The sequence below is a fragment of the Rutilus rutilus genome (assembly GCF_951802725.1).
Source record: "Rutilus rutilus genome assembly, chromosome: 19".
Lineage (NCBI taxonomy): Eukaryota > Metazoa > Chordata > Actinopteri > Cypriniformes > Leuciscidae > Rutilus > Rutilus rutilus.
In genome coordinates, this window is record NC_140232.1 from 2,641,224 (window position 1) to 2,653,810 (window position 12,587).

Here is a 12,587-nt window from a genome sequence, read left to right on the forward strand (position 1 = left end):
GAAAACTCATACAGTGCAAAATGTTCCAATCTGGCCTGTAATGCTGCCTGAATCATGATCATACACTGTTCACTGGACAGTGGAGAACCGGCCCTCAACTGAGCCTGCTTTCTCCCAAAGTTCTCTCCATTCTGTCACCTGGGGTCTCATTTATAAAACTGTGCTTAGGAACCTTACTAAAAGTGTACGTGCGCCAGAAAGCCAAAAATGGCGTACGCAAAAAAATATTCAGACTTATAAAACCGTTCGTACGCCAGAACCTGCACAGAATTCACTTTATAAATCCCAGTCAGCGGAAGATTGTGCGCACATGCGTCTCAACCCCGAAATAACCATATATGGAGCTTAACGCCTAGTTTTACTATGCAGATCCTCATCTACATATCATTTGCATATGATTATTCATCCACGTGATAACATTTATTAACGGTACAAGACACATTACATTAATACAAATCAAGTAGTTGCCTATTCTTGCCTTGTTTTTGAATACATAAATCAAATAGTGTAAAATACATTTCAGAGAAAGTTTTTCCTCAATCTTTTCCACTGGCCGAATTGTATTTTTAATTGATTTATATTTTTTAATGGAAACATAGGCCTTGGCCATTATTTGCACGAAACCATTTTCTCAGACAGTCTGGTATTATAAGCAATTATCTCTGTGGTTAAAACAGCACGCCACAGGAAGTGTTCAAAAACGTCACATCCACAACAAATATTTCTATTGATTGAATTTGAATATAAAAATTTTTTTGTAACTTCTCAGTAATGATTTCATGTTTAACTCCATAATCTGAATGGCATATTTAATCTAAATGTTTATATCAGGAGTAAAAGTTTAAATCATTTTATTTAAACTGTTATTTGTGTCAATTTCACTAAACGGCCCAGCGCGCTCGCTGGCGCGGACATTTAAGAAGGGATGGATATTTGCTTCAAGTGACAGGCTTGGTGAGTGAAATTATCTTTGAATTATCTTTCTGTATGCGTTTAATTTTCTTTAGATTTTCTGTCTAAAAGTGACCAAAAAGACACTTAACTCCAGCTCACCATCGGTGTCGCCAAACTGCTCCATCTCCAAAACATTCGTACGCATGGATTAGAGTCTGCGTGCAGGTGTGCAAATTTGTTTTTCAAATTCAAGTTTGTTTTTAGAAATAACATGTGTCGGAAGTGGCGTACGCACATTTTCAGCCCCGTTTTGTGTGTAAACCACGTTTATAAATGAGACCCCTGGGGCCCGGTTTTTCAAAAGTAATCCACTAGGATTTTGGATAACGGATTGGATCAAATCTTGAAAATGGGTTTTTCAAAAGAAAAAATGGATTACATAATCGGATTAGATCACGTAATCCAATCTTGGTTTTGATCCGGATCAAACCTTTAGTTTGGGTTTTTCAGAACTTTTTTGTAGGATTTGGATCACTTTGATCCAAAAAATCTGGATTAAACTGATCCCATCAGAAGGGTGGATTCAGCGTGGATTTCATGCCCAAAATGTATCAAATAATACTATATTTGGATCATGCAGTATCTTACAATATATCCAAATAAGGTTTTAATTTTATTTGTTCATCCGTCAGGCTTCAGTGATTAGGTAGGCTTTAACGTATTCAGCCTTTCAGTATAGGCCTACAGCAAAGTAGAAAGAGTTTGGCCTCATAAAATAATCCCCCAAACAGCTGTCAAAATTGACCAAAAACAATACATTTTATTCTGTCACTAATTGATATATATATTCATCACAATCAAAAATATTTTTGTTTTTAGAATATTTAGTAGTGATGCATGCAATGATTACAGAATAACCAAAAAAATGCAAAGAATGGCAATCACTGATTTTTTTAATCCAAAACAAATCCAAAGTCTCTCCACATCAGATGAGGAAGTCTGAAATTATTGTGGAGTATTTGACATTAAGTCTTTTTTTTTATTCAATACATCTATATTTGAAACTTGTTATAAATATCCTCAATGTACAGTGTTTGTGTTATAGGTCTCAGATGAGCGGACTGCTGGAAGAGGATGGGGTGGGGTTTTTCTTGTTTTTAGTTTTTAAATGCGTGTTTATTTCAAATAAAAATAAACTTATTGTCCCCACACTGGCTATTCTACTTGTTGCTCTTTACATATCTATAGTTCTACATTGTGATTTCCTATCCTGTTTGAGCACTGGTTATCCAGATTTGGTGATCCTGAAAAGTTACTATCCAGATCAGATTGATCCAATCCGATGCTGCTTTGAAAAACTGGCTCAAAAACTGGATTACGTGATCACGGATCACAAAAAAAAAAGGATTACTAAATCCAGATCAATTTTATCCGGATTAAACCTTTTGAAAAACCAGGCCCTGGAGTTTTGGTTCCTTACACTGGTCACCTTTAGTTTCGGCCATTTAATATTCAACATTATCATCTGCCTGCACTGACACCATTATGAGAACTGAATGACAGTAGAGCAGCTAATATTAATATATAAAAATGAACCACTGAACTTAAGCTGGACTGCCATTTCTCTAAACAATTTGTTGCATTATTTCTATTATCACTGTAACACTGCTTCCAGACTTCCAGCTTAAAAAAAAAAAAAAATTAAAAATCCAGACACAGGCAACACTTATTGTATAAAAAGTTTTATTTGATTCGTGTTTTGTAGCCAGTACTACAATCATGGACAGGGGGACGTGTATGTGGTCTCAAACTGATCACCTGAAAAAAAAGAAGAAAAAAATTTAGCCTGAGCATACAGGCAATTCTAAAGGAAATTCAGCCAAACATTGAAAGCCTACTTGTCTGATAGTAGTCATAAACATTGATGACTGCTGGCTTGAGATTTTTGACTGCAAGAACCTGTTTTAGCCGTAGCGTGTAAGTTATGGGGTTGCTTTTGAGAACCTGCAAGACAGAAGAGATTAACAGCACAGATGGACATACATGAAGGTGGCAGCTAGAAGTGTACCCAGTGTAGTCTCACCTCTTTCAGATACACTAGGACATGATCATCTTGAGCATCAACCCGCTCCACTAGCGGAGCAAATGATCGGGGTGGAGAACCAAGCTGAGGAAAAGACCATCATTTACAGATAATTACATCTGAAGGAGCTTCAAGCATCTTTGGATCTGACAAGTCATCTTAAACCCATACAAACCGGTGACGTATCTGCCGTGAAGCCTGACAGCAGCTTAATGTCCACGATAACCATGTTAGTACTTGCTCGTTCACCATTGTATCTGAATGAAGGGGAATAAAGAGGTTTAGACAATGGGAACAAGCAGCTTTTAGGGCATTGAAGCTATAAACATGAGCGGCTTTTAAGTTAAAGATGTTCTTACTTCACTGTGAAGTCCAACATAAGATTAGCCAGTCTGCAGTCTCCAGTCACCTTTGCTTCGACACTCAGTGTACTGGGGACTTTAACAGGTGTTGGGATGTTGTAGAAACATGCAGTCTATGACAAGTAAAACAGAATTAGTATGTGCACAAAAGAAACAGAAGTGGAGAGGGTGAAGATACAGACCTGCACAGACACACAAGCGGATCCTGACACTTTAATACCATATTTGCCTGGAACTTTCTTCAGCGGCTTCTCCTGATACAGCAGCCTGTTGTCCCGATTCACCTTGAAGCTGTAAGAGTCTCCTTCTACTGAGGACTGTACGGTAACAGTGCTGGAGCCATCCAAACTGAACACTTGAGCAGCGTACACAGACAGGGCATGAAGAGCCGCCACAGTGTCCTAAAACAAGTAAAAGATTAATAACTCCCAACCATAAGCACAATCAACCATATATGAGTGGTCAGAGGCACCTGAGTGGAGGAAAAGCCTCCAAAGGGATTCTGCTGGGTCACCAGCCAGTTGACAATGCGGTTAGCATAGCTCAGAGAAGCCGTTGTGAGGGGCTTGACTGTGAGAACCGCTAGCAGCACATAAGAGCTGATCTCCACCGCCACGGTATCACCAGATGTAGTCTGAGACCAATGGAGTTTAATGCCTAAGGATAAGATGGAGGGGATAAAGTTGATCCCATAGAACCTGATGAAAATCTCAAGAGGCTGTTTAAATTTTCACCTTCAGAAATGCCACTATTCTTCAAGGTGGTTAGAAGCTGTGATCGAGTGGTGGTCTCTCCAGCCAGACTGAAGGTGTAGGCCAGAAGAGCCGTGGTGTAAGTGTTTCCCAGGTTCCCAACAACAGGCCTCAAGCAAGACAAAGCGCTGGTAATGACGGGATCCTGAAAATCAAAGCAAGTGTCAGACTAAAGCCAGAAAGGGAAGGTCATCTGTAAGGAGCTCATACAACTACTGAAGTTTACCGTGGAGGGGACGCCTAGCTCAAGCAGTGATGCAGTGATGTAGGCGGTCATGGTAATGTTATCATCAACTCCACCCTAAAACACCAGTAAATTGATTAAGAATCGTTTCATCCTTTGAATACATTATGGAGCATTTGAAGAAACGTGACCACCTTTAGGGCATAGTGGTACAGAGTTCCCTGCTGCATGAAACAGCCGTCCGAAACCTGCTGGCTGATCAACCAATCCTTTGCACTCTGAAGGACATTTGGATCTATGAAGATGAAGTCCCTCGCTAGGCCAAAAGATCTCAGGACAAAGGCAGTCAACCTGGCCGTGGAAGTATATTAAAAAAGTAAAAACTGCTTCATCTTCTGGTGAAGAGACTAGAGTCCAGATCCAGCATGAAACTCACCATGTATTTGATTCATCATAACCAAATGTGCTGTATGATCCGTCACTGTGCCTGTAGTTTAGTTGTCCTTGGTATCCTGTTTAGGTCAAAATCCACAAGAAATTACAGTCTGCCACAATCCAACAGGAAAAGAACTAAACGTCCTTTGAAACTAGTCTCCCAAGTTACATATAAAAAAAAAAAAATATAAAAAAAAAACACACCTCTTTGAAGGTAGTGTGTGGCGGTCTCTCGGATGGCTGCAGTGAGTTGCTTCGTGACTTGCAGGTACTGCAGTAAGTAAATATCTGGAGCAAGAACACCCATATTCTGTTCTCCACAACCGTATGGCATCTCTAACAACCCATCTAGTTTATTCAGTGCACGACCCATTATGTCTCCTATGAGAGGAATAGAAACAAGGGGTCAAGCCATGTTATTCTGCTGAAATTTCACACTGCTGTTTCTCCAAAAACGAAGTGCTTTACCTAGGACTGAAACGGAGCATCTGGCTGATCCCTGGATCACGTTTGTAGGAAACGTCAGAGTCACATCTTCAGAAATGACATTTCCTGCGGTCCAAACAGAACAAAATCAGCACAGAGCGCTAAGCTAATGTTTGTCTACTAATATTTGGCTGTACGCTTCCGGGGGGTGGGGGGGGGGGGGGATGGGGTATTTGAGAATCATTGAGTGCAAACAAACCCTTTGGACACAGTAACCAACTCTGGGTGTTTGTCCTTTCAACTCCTTCAGGCTATAAAAAGAAATAAAGATACATCAGTAAAGCAACATGAGCTCCATGATCAAACTCCAGAAGGCTGGTTACACTCACCAGGACAAGTAGACTTTGAGTGACTACATCAATGCGTCCTCTCTTTGGCACGGTCACAACTTCAGTGCCACATCTACTCTGGGACGGTTCAGCTGAAGCACTGATAGTCACATTAACAGCTCCTGCAGTGACAGACAAGTGGTGATGAATCCTTTTAGTTGTGTTCGTGATTGTCACTTCTCCATTACGCATAAACCCACTAGCTATTCATCCTAATAGCAGTTCTTTATTTGACATTTGCGGTTTCTTGAATTGGAGTTGCTGTGCACTGTTTGCTGACTAAATCTGTCAAACCTTAGTGATAAACTTGACTTGTTTGCAATCGTTGAATAGGTGCAACCTCGGTCAGTCTTTTTAGTTAATAGAAAAACCATTAAGAGTTCCAGATTGTTAGTTCATATTAGGAAATCCACCATTTTAGATTGAGAGTGGATGCTTGTTTGATTAATTCATAATGTGGAGTTAATTTATATGACTCAATTTAATAAATATAAAAGCTGGAAACTAGATTAAATAAACCATGTTTATGAATTGTTCTCATGATTTGTGCTTAAAGTACTATGATTCAGAATTTATACTATTGTGCATCCCTATGGTGAGTAACACCTTAAACACTTCGAGTGAGAGAGTCCAAAACTGACCAAGGAGAGAAGCTGTGAAACCCCATTTAAAGGTTATTCTCCCACTGGCACAGAGACAGGATGAATACGGATCATTCAATGGTTTCAGAGTGAAGGCAGAGGATTGAGCTGGAGTTACTCGAACCTGCCAATGAAAGGGAGAACATGGAGCAAAGACACAGCACCTACTCTATACAGATCCATTATATAAAAGAAACCATGACAGACCATGATGCACTCGGACAGATAGCTGAAGACGGTGGCCTTCAGCTCAAAAGACTCCCCCCGGATGATGGAGTACGGCAGCGAGAGCTCCAGGAAGAAGGGCTGGAATACCGTCAGCAGAGCCGGAGAAGCAAGACCAAAACCTTTGGAAGACAGGCAGAAGGCCTCAGTCTCCCATGTGGTGATTGTGTCAGGAACCTTGAGGGGAACTTGTGTGGATTCAGTGTCTCTGAAAAAAGGACAGCAGAAAATAGAAGCGAGGGGGACAGCAGTAAAAATTGTGGGCAAGTAGTTTTAGCAACGAGGTCTTACTAACCCCACTTGAGCAAGCTGCCAGATCCAGGTTTCTGGAAAGTAAACCCTGATGGTCACATCATTGGTGGAGCTGCTCTCACTTCCCAATGCCGCTGATACAGGAGAGGATTCCAATGCAGATGAAAAGAGCCGCGATTCAAATGCTGAAATAAGACAAGACTAGAAGTGCCTGCTTTTTGAATGCATTCAAGTTCTGAAGTTACAATACATCTAAACAGCCCCTCATTGCATTTAAAGTGTGAGATTTTTAGCAGCATCTAGTGGTGTTTGCGAATTGCAACCAACAGAAGTTACTGTGGCCGACAGATGTTGTCGTCATCTGAGACAGCAGAGAGTAGCCAGATAAGCAATGAGGTTTATTTACAAAGACAAGTTAATAATTTGTGTTTAATTCAGTAAAATGATATGTTTGTTACTTATTCATCATTGTGTTAATGACGTGTAGTTTTATTTGCTTTAGCTTGCTTCTTTGCACAAAGAACAGTGACAAAATGTGTTTGTCCATTTAGGGCCACTGTAGAAACATTTCAATGTAAGGGGACCAGCAGTGGATGTAGATAGAAATGGCGCATTCTTAGGTAATAAAACCATAATGGTTCATGTAAGGTTAGGGTCACTGAAAACAGTCATGTATATGATATTGCATTTCTGTCAACAGATCCTCCTAAATATTACACAATGCACCTTTTAAAAACAAAAAAAACAAGTTGAGATCAAATGGAATAACCTTAGGTTCACCAAGTCATGCAGAAATGGTTTTCATGGAAAGAACTATATAACTGCATAGACTTACGTCTGGAGTCCCTACGATAATAAACCAGGTCTTTGTACTTCAGGCAATCAGGTTCTCGTACATTCAGATTTGTTGCGAGCTTCAACCCCACACTCTGACAGAAACAAGAGAACAAAGATGAAACTGAAACCAAGGACCCTGTAGTATTCAGTGACTACCTGTGATGAAGGATTTTCTACCTTGAAACTTGTATAGGCATGGTCTGTACGAACAGCTCGACGGGGTCGAATTGTAAGACACTCCTGTTCATCCTCAACGCTGTCTGGGTAATCTGATTGCGACCGCACCGGGAGCATGTCAAACACCTGGGTCAACAAAACAAGTCAACTATATATAAAGTTATTTATATAACACTTGTTATATAATGGTTTCAAAAGCAGCTTTAGTGATAAAGAAACCGTTTGTTTAAAAAAAAAAAAAAAAAAAAAAGAATAGAATAGTGTGAGTCCAGCTTAGGTTCAATGGTTTATTTCTTGTATTAAAAAAAAACAAAAACATATATATAGCCGCTCTAGAGAAAAGTTCTCATAATCTGTCAATGCAAGCAGATAGTTGAATATTAAGTGATACAATACAGGTGTTGGCATGTCACGCACTTCTAGAAAATTTAACTAAATGCACTACCATTTGGTCTATTCACCAAAAAAAAAGAAAAAAAAGTGTTATGGCTTTAAATATAACAGCCACGTCATAATAGTATGGATTTGTCCAATTGATCCATAAGGACACTGAAATCCTAAAGTTGAACCTGGATGTCAAATCAAGCCCAACAGGAAAACTGAACTGCACATGGTACCATTTCAGGACTCAGGCGTTGTGTCCCTGGCTTCAAGATCTGGACGCTCTGATCTACAGCACTGAGGCCACACAGGGATCCCGCTTGAGCAGAGACGGTAAGAATGTTTTCCTCACCAGGAACCGCCTTGTCAGGAGAGAACTTTAGAGACACCTGGAACAAGGACCAACACACTGTAAGACACGTCATTGTTCCCCACTTAAAGCCAAAAGATGCTAGTGCACACCATACCTTGTTTTGGAAACACATTTCGGTTTTAAACGACACTGTACCAACAACTACACTGTCACTGGGCAGAACGCAGTAGACCAGAATGTTCACTACTGGAGCCATATCAACACTGACAGACAGCTGGAACGACACTGAGCCGCTCGTGACCGTATTAGGAGCACTCACTGTGACTGTCTGAAGTCCATGGAGGACGATCACTCCTCTGGACAAGACCTGACAAGAGACACCAGTGCATAAAATGTGCCAGACAGATCAGTGCAATCAAAACCACCACAAAACTAATATTTTCAGTCACCATATAGATGATGTCAGTGTTGTAGTTTCCAGTTTCTCCAACAAAAGAATACTTGATGGTCACTGGAAACGCAGCACCACATTTGAGCGGCTGCTCAAGCTCCACTATAGTCAGTTCACTGAACTTTTGGCTGTCAGGAGTAGAAGCTTGGAGAAGCTGAACGACCCTCCTATCGGTGTTGAAGTGTGGGGATTTATAACCATAATAACTTGCTGGAGTTGCACTTGCCTAGAGAACAACAAATGCAATTGTAGTCTTGCAAGAGAAGTTGTCATTTAAAATAAGAGAAATCGTACCATCAGATTTAGATCAGCCTTGGGAAGGTTAGCAGTGTTGAGGGAGAACGTGGCCAGTCCTTTCTGGTTTGTGGTTAGATTCAGCAGCAGCTCATTAGGCCAACTGTTACCATTCAGGAGATACACAGCTTTGTCCGCAATTGGAGTCCCATTGAAAAAAGACGCCAAGACCTGTTGGGAAAGACAAAGTTAGGGAAGGGTAACCAATGTGAAGGCTTCTGGAACATGAATTTTAACTTGCCTTTCCAGCAATCATTGATCCAAGTCTAAAAGACTCTGAAAGATCCACAAATTTGATATTCCCGACTTCAAATGTAATGTCCACATTTGCGGATTTTGATACAACTACGTCTGGGAAGAAAAAACAAACATGAAGACAGCAAATAAACATGCGTCACTGGTTTAAATCAGCCAATAACTCACCTGTTCCCTCCTCAGTGATATTCAAGTTAACAAGAAACAAATCTCTCAGGTTATCCTCAAATTTGGTTTTGAAAAACACAGATGTACTGAAGGTAAGGGAGGCACAGCCTGTGGCATTCATCTGGTTTCAGAACAAAGATAATCAGTAAAGTCAAACACAAGCAAAAGAAAATCCTTGCTCTATGGCAAGAGTCCCACCTTAACCGTTTTACTCAGGCACAGACGAGTCAGGCCAGGAACCTCACTGAATGGATATGGCTCACGGCATACTTCCACCAGCGCTTGACCAGGTACAGGTTGCCCATATGTATATCTGAGAAAAATGTTACAAGGAATTAGATCAAGACCCATCCACCCACAATACAGGAAAATAAGAGTAACTCACTTGGCACAAGCCTCAACTTTTAGTCCCACATCTCCAACGCTGTACGTCTGTGGTGTCTTTACGGCCACGTCAAACTTGGGTAAAACTAAACCAGAAACAAACTGCTTAGTGAAGACATCAGCTCTGCTGTACTTTTGCACTCAATGACTTACCGTATTTTTTCACCTCAAACACCTGGGAGATCTTTCGGTCACCAATAAAAGCCATTAGTGTGTACATCCCCATCTGAGCCTCTGGGTTTAACTCGTGAGAAAGCTGCAATATCCACCCCGTGGAGGAAATGTTTGTCCACTGACCAATCCGGTTATTTTGATTGTCCTATTGATAAATAAATAAAAATAAAATAAACTGCATGTCTTCTGTGCTAGTCTTTAGGTTCGAAAACCTAGAGCAAATACTCACCTCCACCACCACAAGACTGTACTGTAAGACACAAATAAAAGACACTTCAATTACATAAATGCTGTTTTAAACAACCTGCATTTAACTTGTATGCCACTAAAATGAATGGATGTGACAACAGATACAGACATACCATTTGATCAAGGGGCACAAATTTGGCATTCATGGTCAAAACTCTGAAATTCACTGCACAAGGAAAAACCGATAAGAACTTACATCCATTACATAACGCACTTGAACATGTAGAAAATCTATTACACTACAAGTTCTGATCACTTCTAATATTCAACCAAGGGTCATTCACAGCTCACCTGTTTGTCCTGGATTGTAGATGGGCTTGTCTGTTTGGATGAGGGTCAAAGGTAGGTAAGATCTGAACATGACTTTCCTCTCTTCTGTCATTTTGAAGACCTTCCCTTGAACTTCCACCTTAAGCGTCTGCACAGATTCTGCATCTCCTAGAGGAGCCTGTTGAGTGAGTAAATAAATAAATAAATAAATAAATACAATATACTGCATGTGCTGCACAGTGACAGACCTTGAAACTAAAGCAACGGTGAAACTCTGTCAGAGAGCTCTGCTGCACAAGTTGAGTCATCCTCTCTTTATCAAGCAGAGAGACTGTCATCTTGAGACTCTCATTGGGCTTTAAAAGACTCGCACACAATTTGGCGTCAGAACCGGACTCAATCACAGCAGGGAACATCACCAAGAAGGCTCTGTGGAAACATTAGTCAGATGTTTAGTAGGAAATCATAAGTCAGATCAGAACATAGAATCATGCAAGAGTATAAATCACAGAAGTAGTTGTCATAATGTCATACTAGAAACTACAAACAGTCATTTTGTTGAGAAATGCATAAACTTTGAGGAATCAAGTTAAAACAGACAGGACACTTTCGTTCACTTCAAAGAACATTTACTCACGGTCCTGATCTCTGTCCCTCAACAGCAAAGAGGAAAAGGGCTAAAACAAGCCCTTTCCAAACACAAATCTCCCTCACAGCCATGAAGAGAGATCATCCAACACTAAATGTGAAACAAGCGTCTCTTTCCAAAACCCCACAGAACTTCTGCTAAGCTCTACCACTGTTTAATGCTCAACAGCTTCTTTCAATCATCTGCACTGATTGCAGCGATATTTAAACGCTCTTAATTGTCATGAGGAATTCATTAAGCTCGTTAATTTCAATGATTAACCTAGCCTGGAATTCATTTTGTCTGTTTATTACTCCATCCAGTAGCCTTTAAAACATAACACAGTATCTGAAATACTGCTGATACATCCTGTAAAAAGTGTACTGACAGATTGTTGGGAACATAATGAAACCAATTTTATGAGTTTTGGGTGGATAGGTGATGCAAAGGCGAGGAATATAGGATTAAATCAATTACAGTATAGCAACACAGTCTCAATATCCTCCATCCCTCCTTGGTTATTCCCCTTGCCAACTGTTGACCTCAGTATACAACAGGAAATAAAGGATCAATCCAAACAACTTCCAGTGTGGTATATAGTGCGGAATTATTTTGAGAGGCATTTCCAAGATTCAGTGTTTTTGTTTACGGATGGATCAAAAGACCCGAAGACAGGATATGCAGGTGCAGCCGTGTATATTCCAATGAATGATTCTCACATTAAGAAAAGAGTTTCTGACCATTTATCAGTTTATGCTACAGAACTATTGGCAATTTTAATGGCCCTGCAGTGGACAGAAGAAAAGCAAATGAATAACATAGTTATTGCATCTGATAGCTACTCGGCACTGGAAAGCATAACATCTGGCAGATCATCTTTTAGGATGGATATAATTAATGAAATATTCCATAAATTGTATAACATAAAGCTTATGGGTATATCAATTCAATTTATTTGGGTTCCTGCTCATGTTGGTGTAGTGGGTAATGAGAAGGTAGATATTTTGGCTAAACAATCTTTAAAGTTAAAGCAGATAGATTTACAAGTTCCATTAAGTAGAGCAGAAGCTAAAGTGTTCATTAGGAAATATGTACAATCAATATGGCAGGTACACTGGGATGGTATTGAAACAGGAAGACACTTATATAATATTCAACAACAAGTTTGTGCTGGGAGGAGAGAGAGCAGGAACAGAAGTGAAGAGAATATTATTACCCGTCTGAGAATAGGTCACACAGGATTGAATAGTACATTGTTTAAAATTGGCAAGCACCCAACAGGGGAATGTAATCACTGTAGTCAGCAAGAGACAGTTGAACATGTAATACTTTACTGCAGGAAATACAACAATGAAAGACGTAA

At 40.1% G+C, this 12,587-nt stretch overlaps 1 protein-coding gene across 1 annotated transcript; it reads right to left on the bottom strand.

The window, feature by feature from the left end:
• Positions 1–2,622: 2,622 nt before the first annotated feature.
• On the bottom strand, positions 2,623–11,431 carry LOC311278168 (alpha-2-macroglobulin-like). The gene is made up of 34 exons (XM_084388794.1): positions 11,234–11,431; positions 10,845–11,025; positions 10,618–10,774; positions 10,440–10,492; positions 10,307–10,327; positions 10,057–10,222; positions 9,905–9,989; positions 9,718–9,832; positions 9,520–9,640; positions 9,338–9,447; positions 9,097–9,267; positions 8,801–9,028; positions 8,506–8,718; positions 8,275–8,427; positions 7,658–7,783; positions 7,479–7,572; positions 6,687–6,828; positions 6,374–6,599; positions 6,167–6,290; positions 5,526–5,647; positions 5,396–5,447; positions 5,179–5,262; positions 4,915–5,091; positions 4,712–4,787; positions 4,470–4,626; positions 4,318–4,392; positions 4,074–4,236; positions 3,812–3,996; positions 3,522–3,740; positions 3,337–3,452; positions 3,153–3,234; positions 2,978–3,061; positions 2,793–2,898; positions 2,623–2,712 (listed from the first exon to the last, which is right to left on the bottom strand). Exons 1-34 carry the CDS (start codon positions 11,314–11,316, stop codon positions 2,672–2,674), a joined length of 4,308 nt encoding a protein of 1,435 aa, XP_084244920.1. The 5' UTR covers positions 11,317–11,431; the 3' UTR covers positions 2,623–2,671.
• Between the last annotated feature and the right edge of the window lie 1,156 nt (positions 11,432–12,587).

What these genes read in the sequence shown, in the direction of transcription:
- LOC311278168 (XM_084388794.1), bottom strand. Translation starts at nt 11,316, where the DNA reads ATGGCTGTGAGGGAGATTTGTGTTTGGAAAGGGCTTGTTTTAGCCCTT. An exon ending in CTACAATCCAGGACAAACAG is followed by an intron (nt 10,493 to 10,617) that starts GTGAGCTGTGAA and finishes TTCCTTGTGCAG; the next exon opens with TGAATTTCAGAGTTTTGACC. An exon ending in ACAGTCTTGTGGTGGTGGAG is followed by an intron (nt 10,223 to 10,306) that starts GTGAGTATTTGC and finishes ATTTATCAATAG; the next exon opens with GACAATCAAAATAACCGGAT.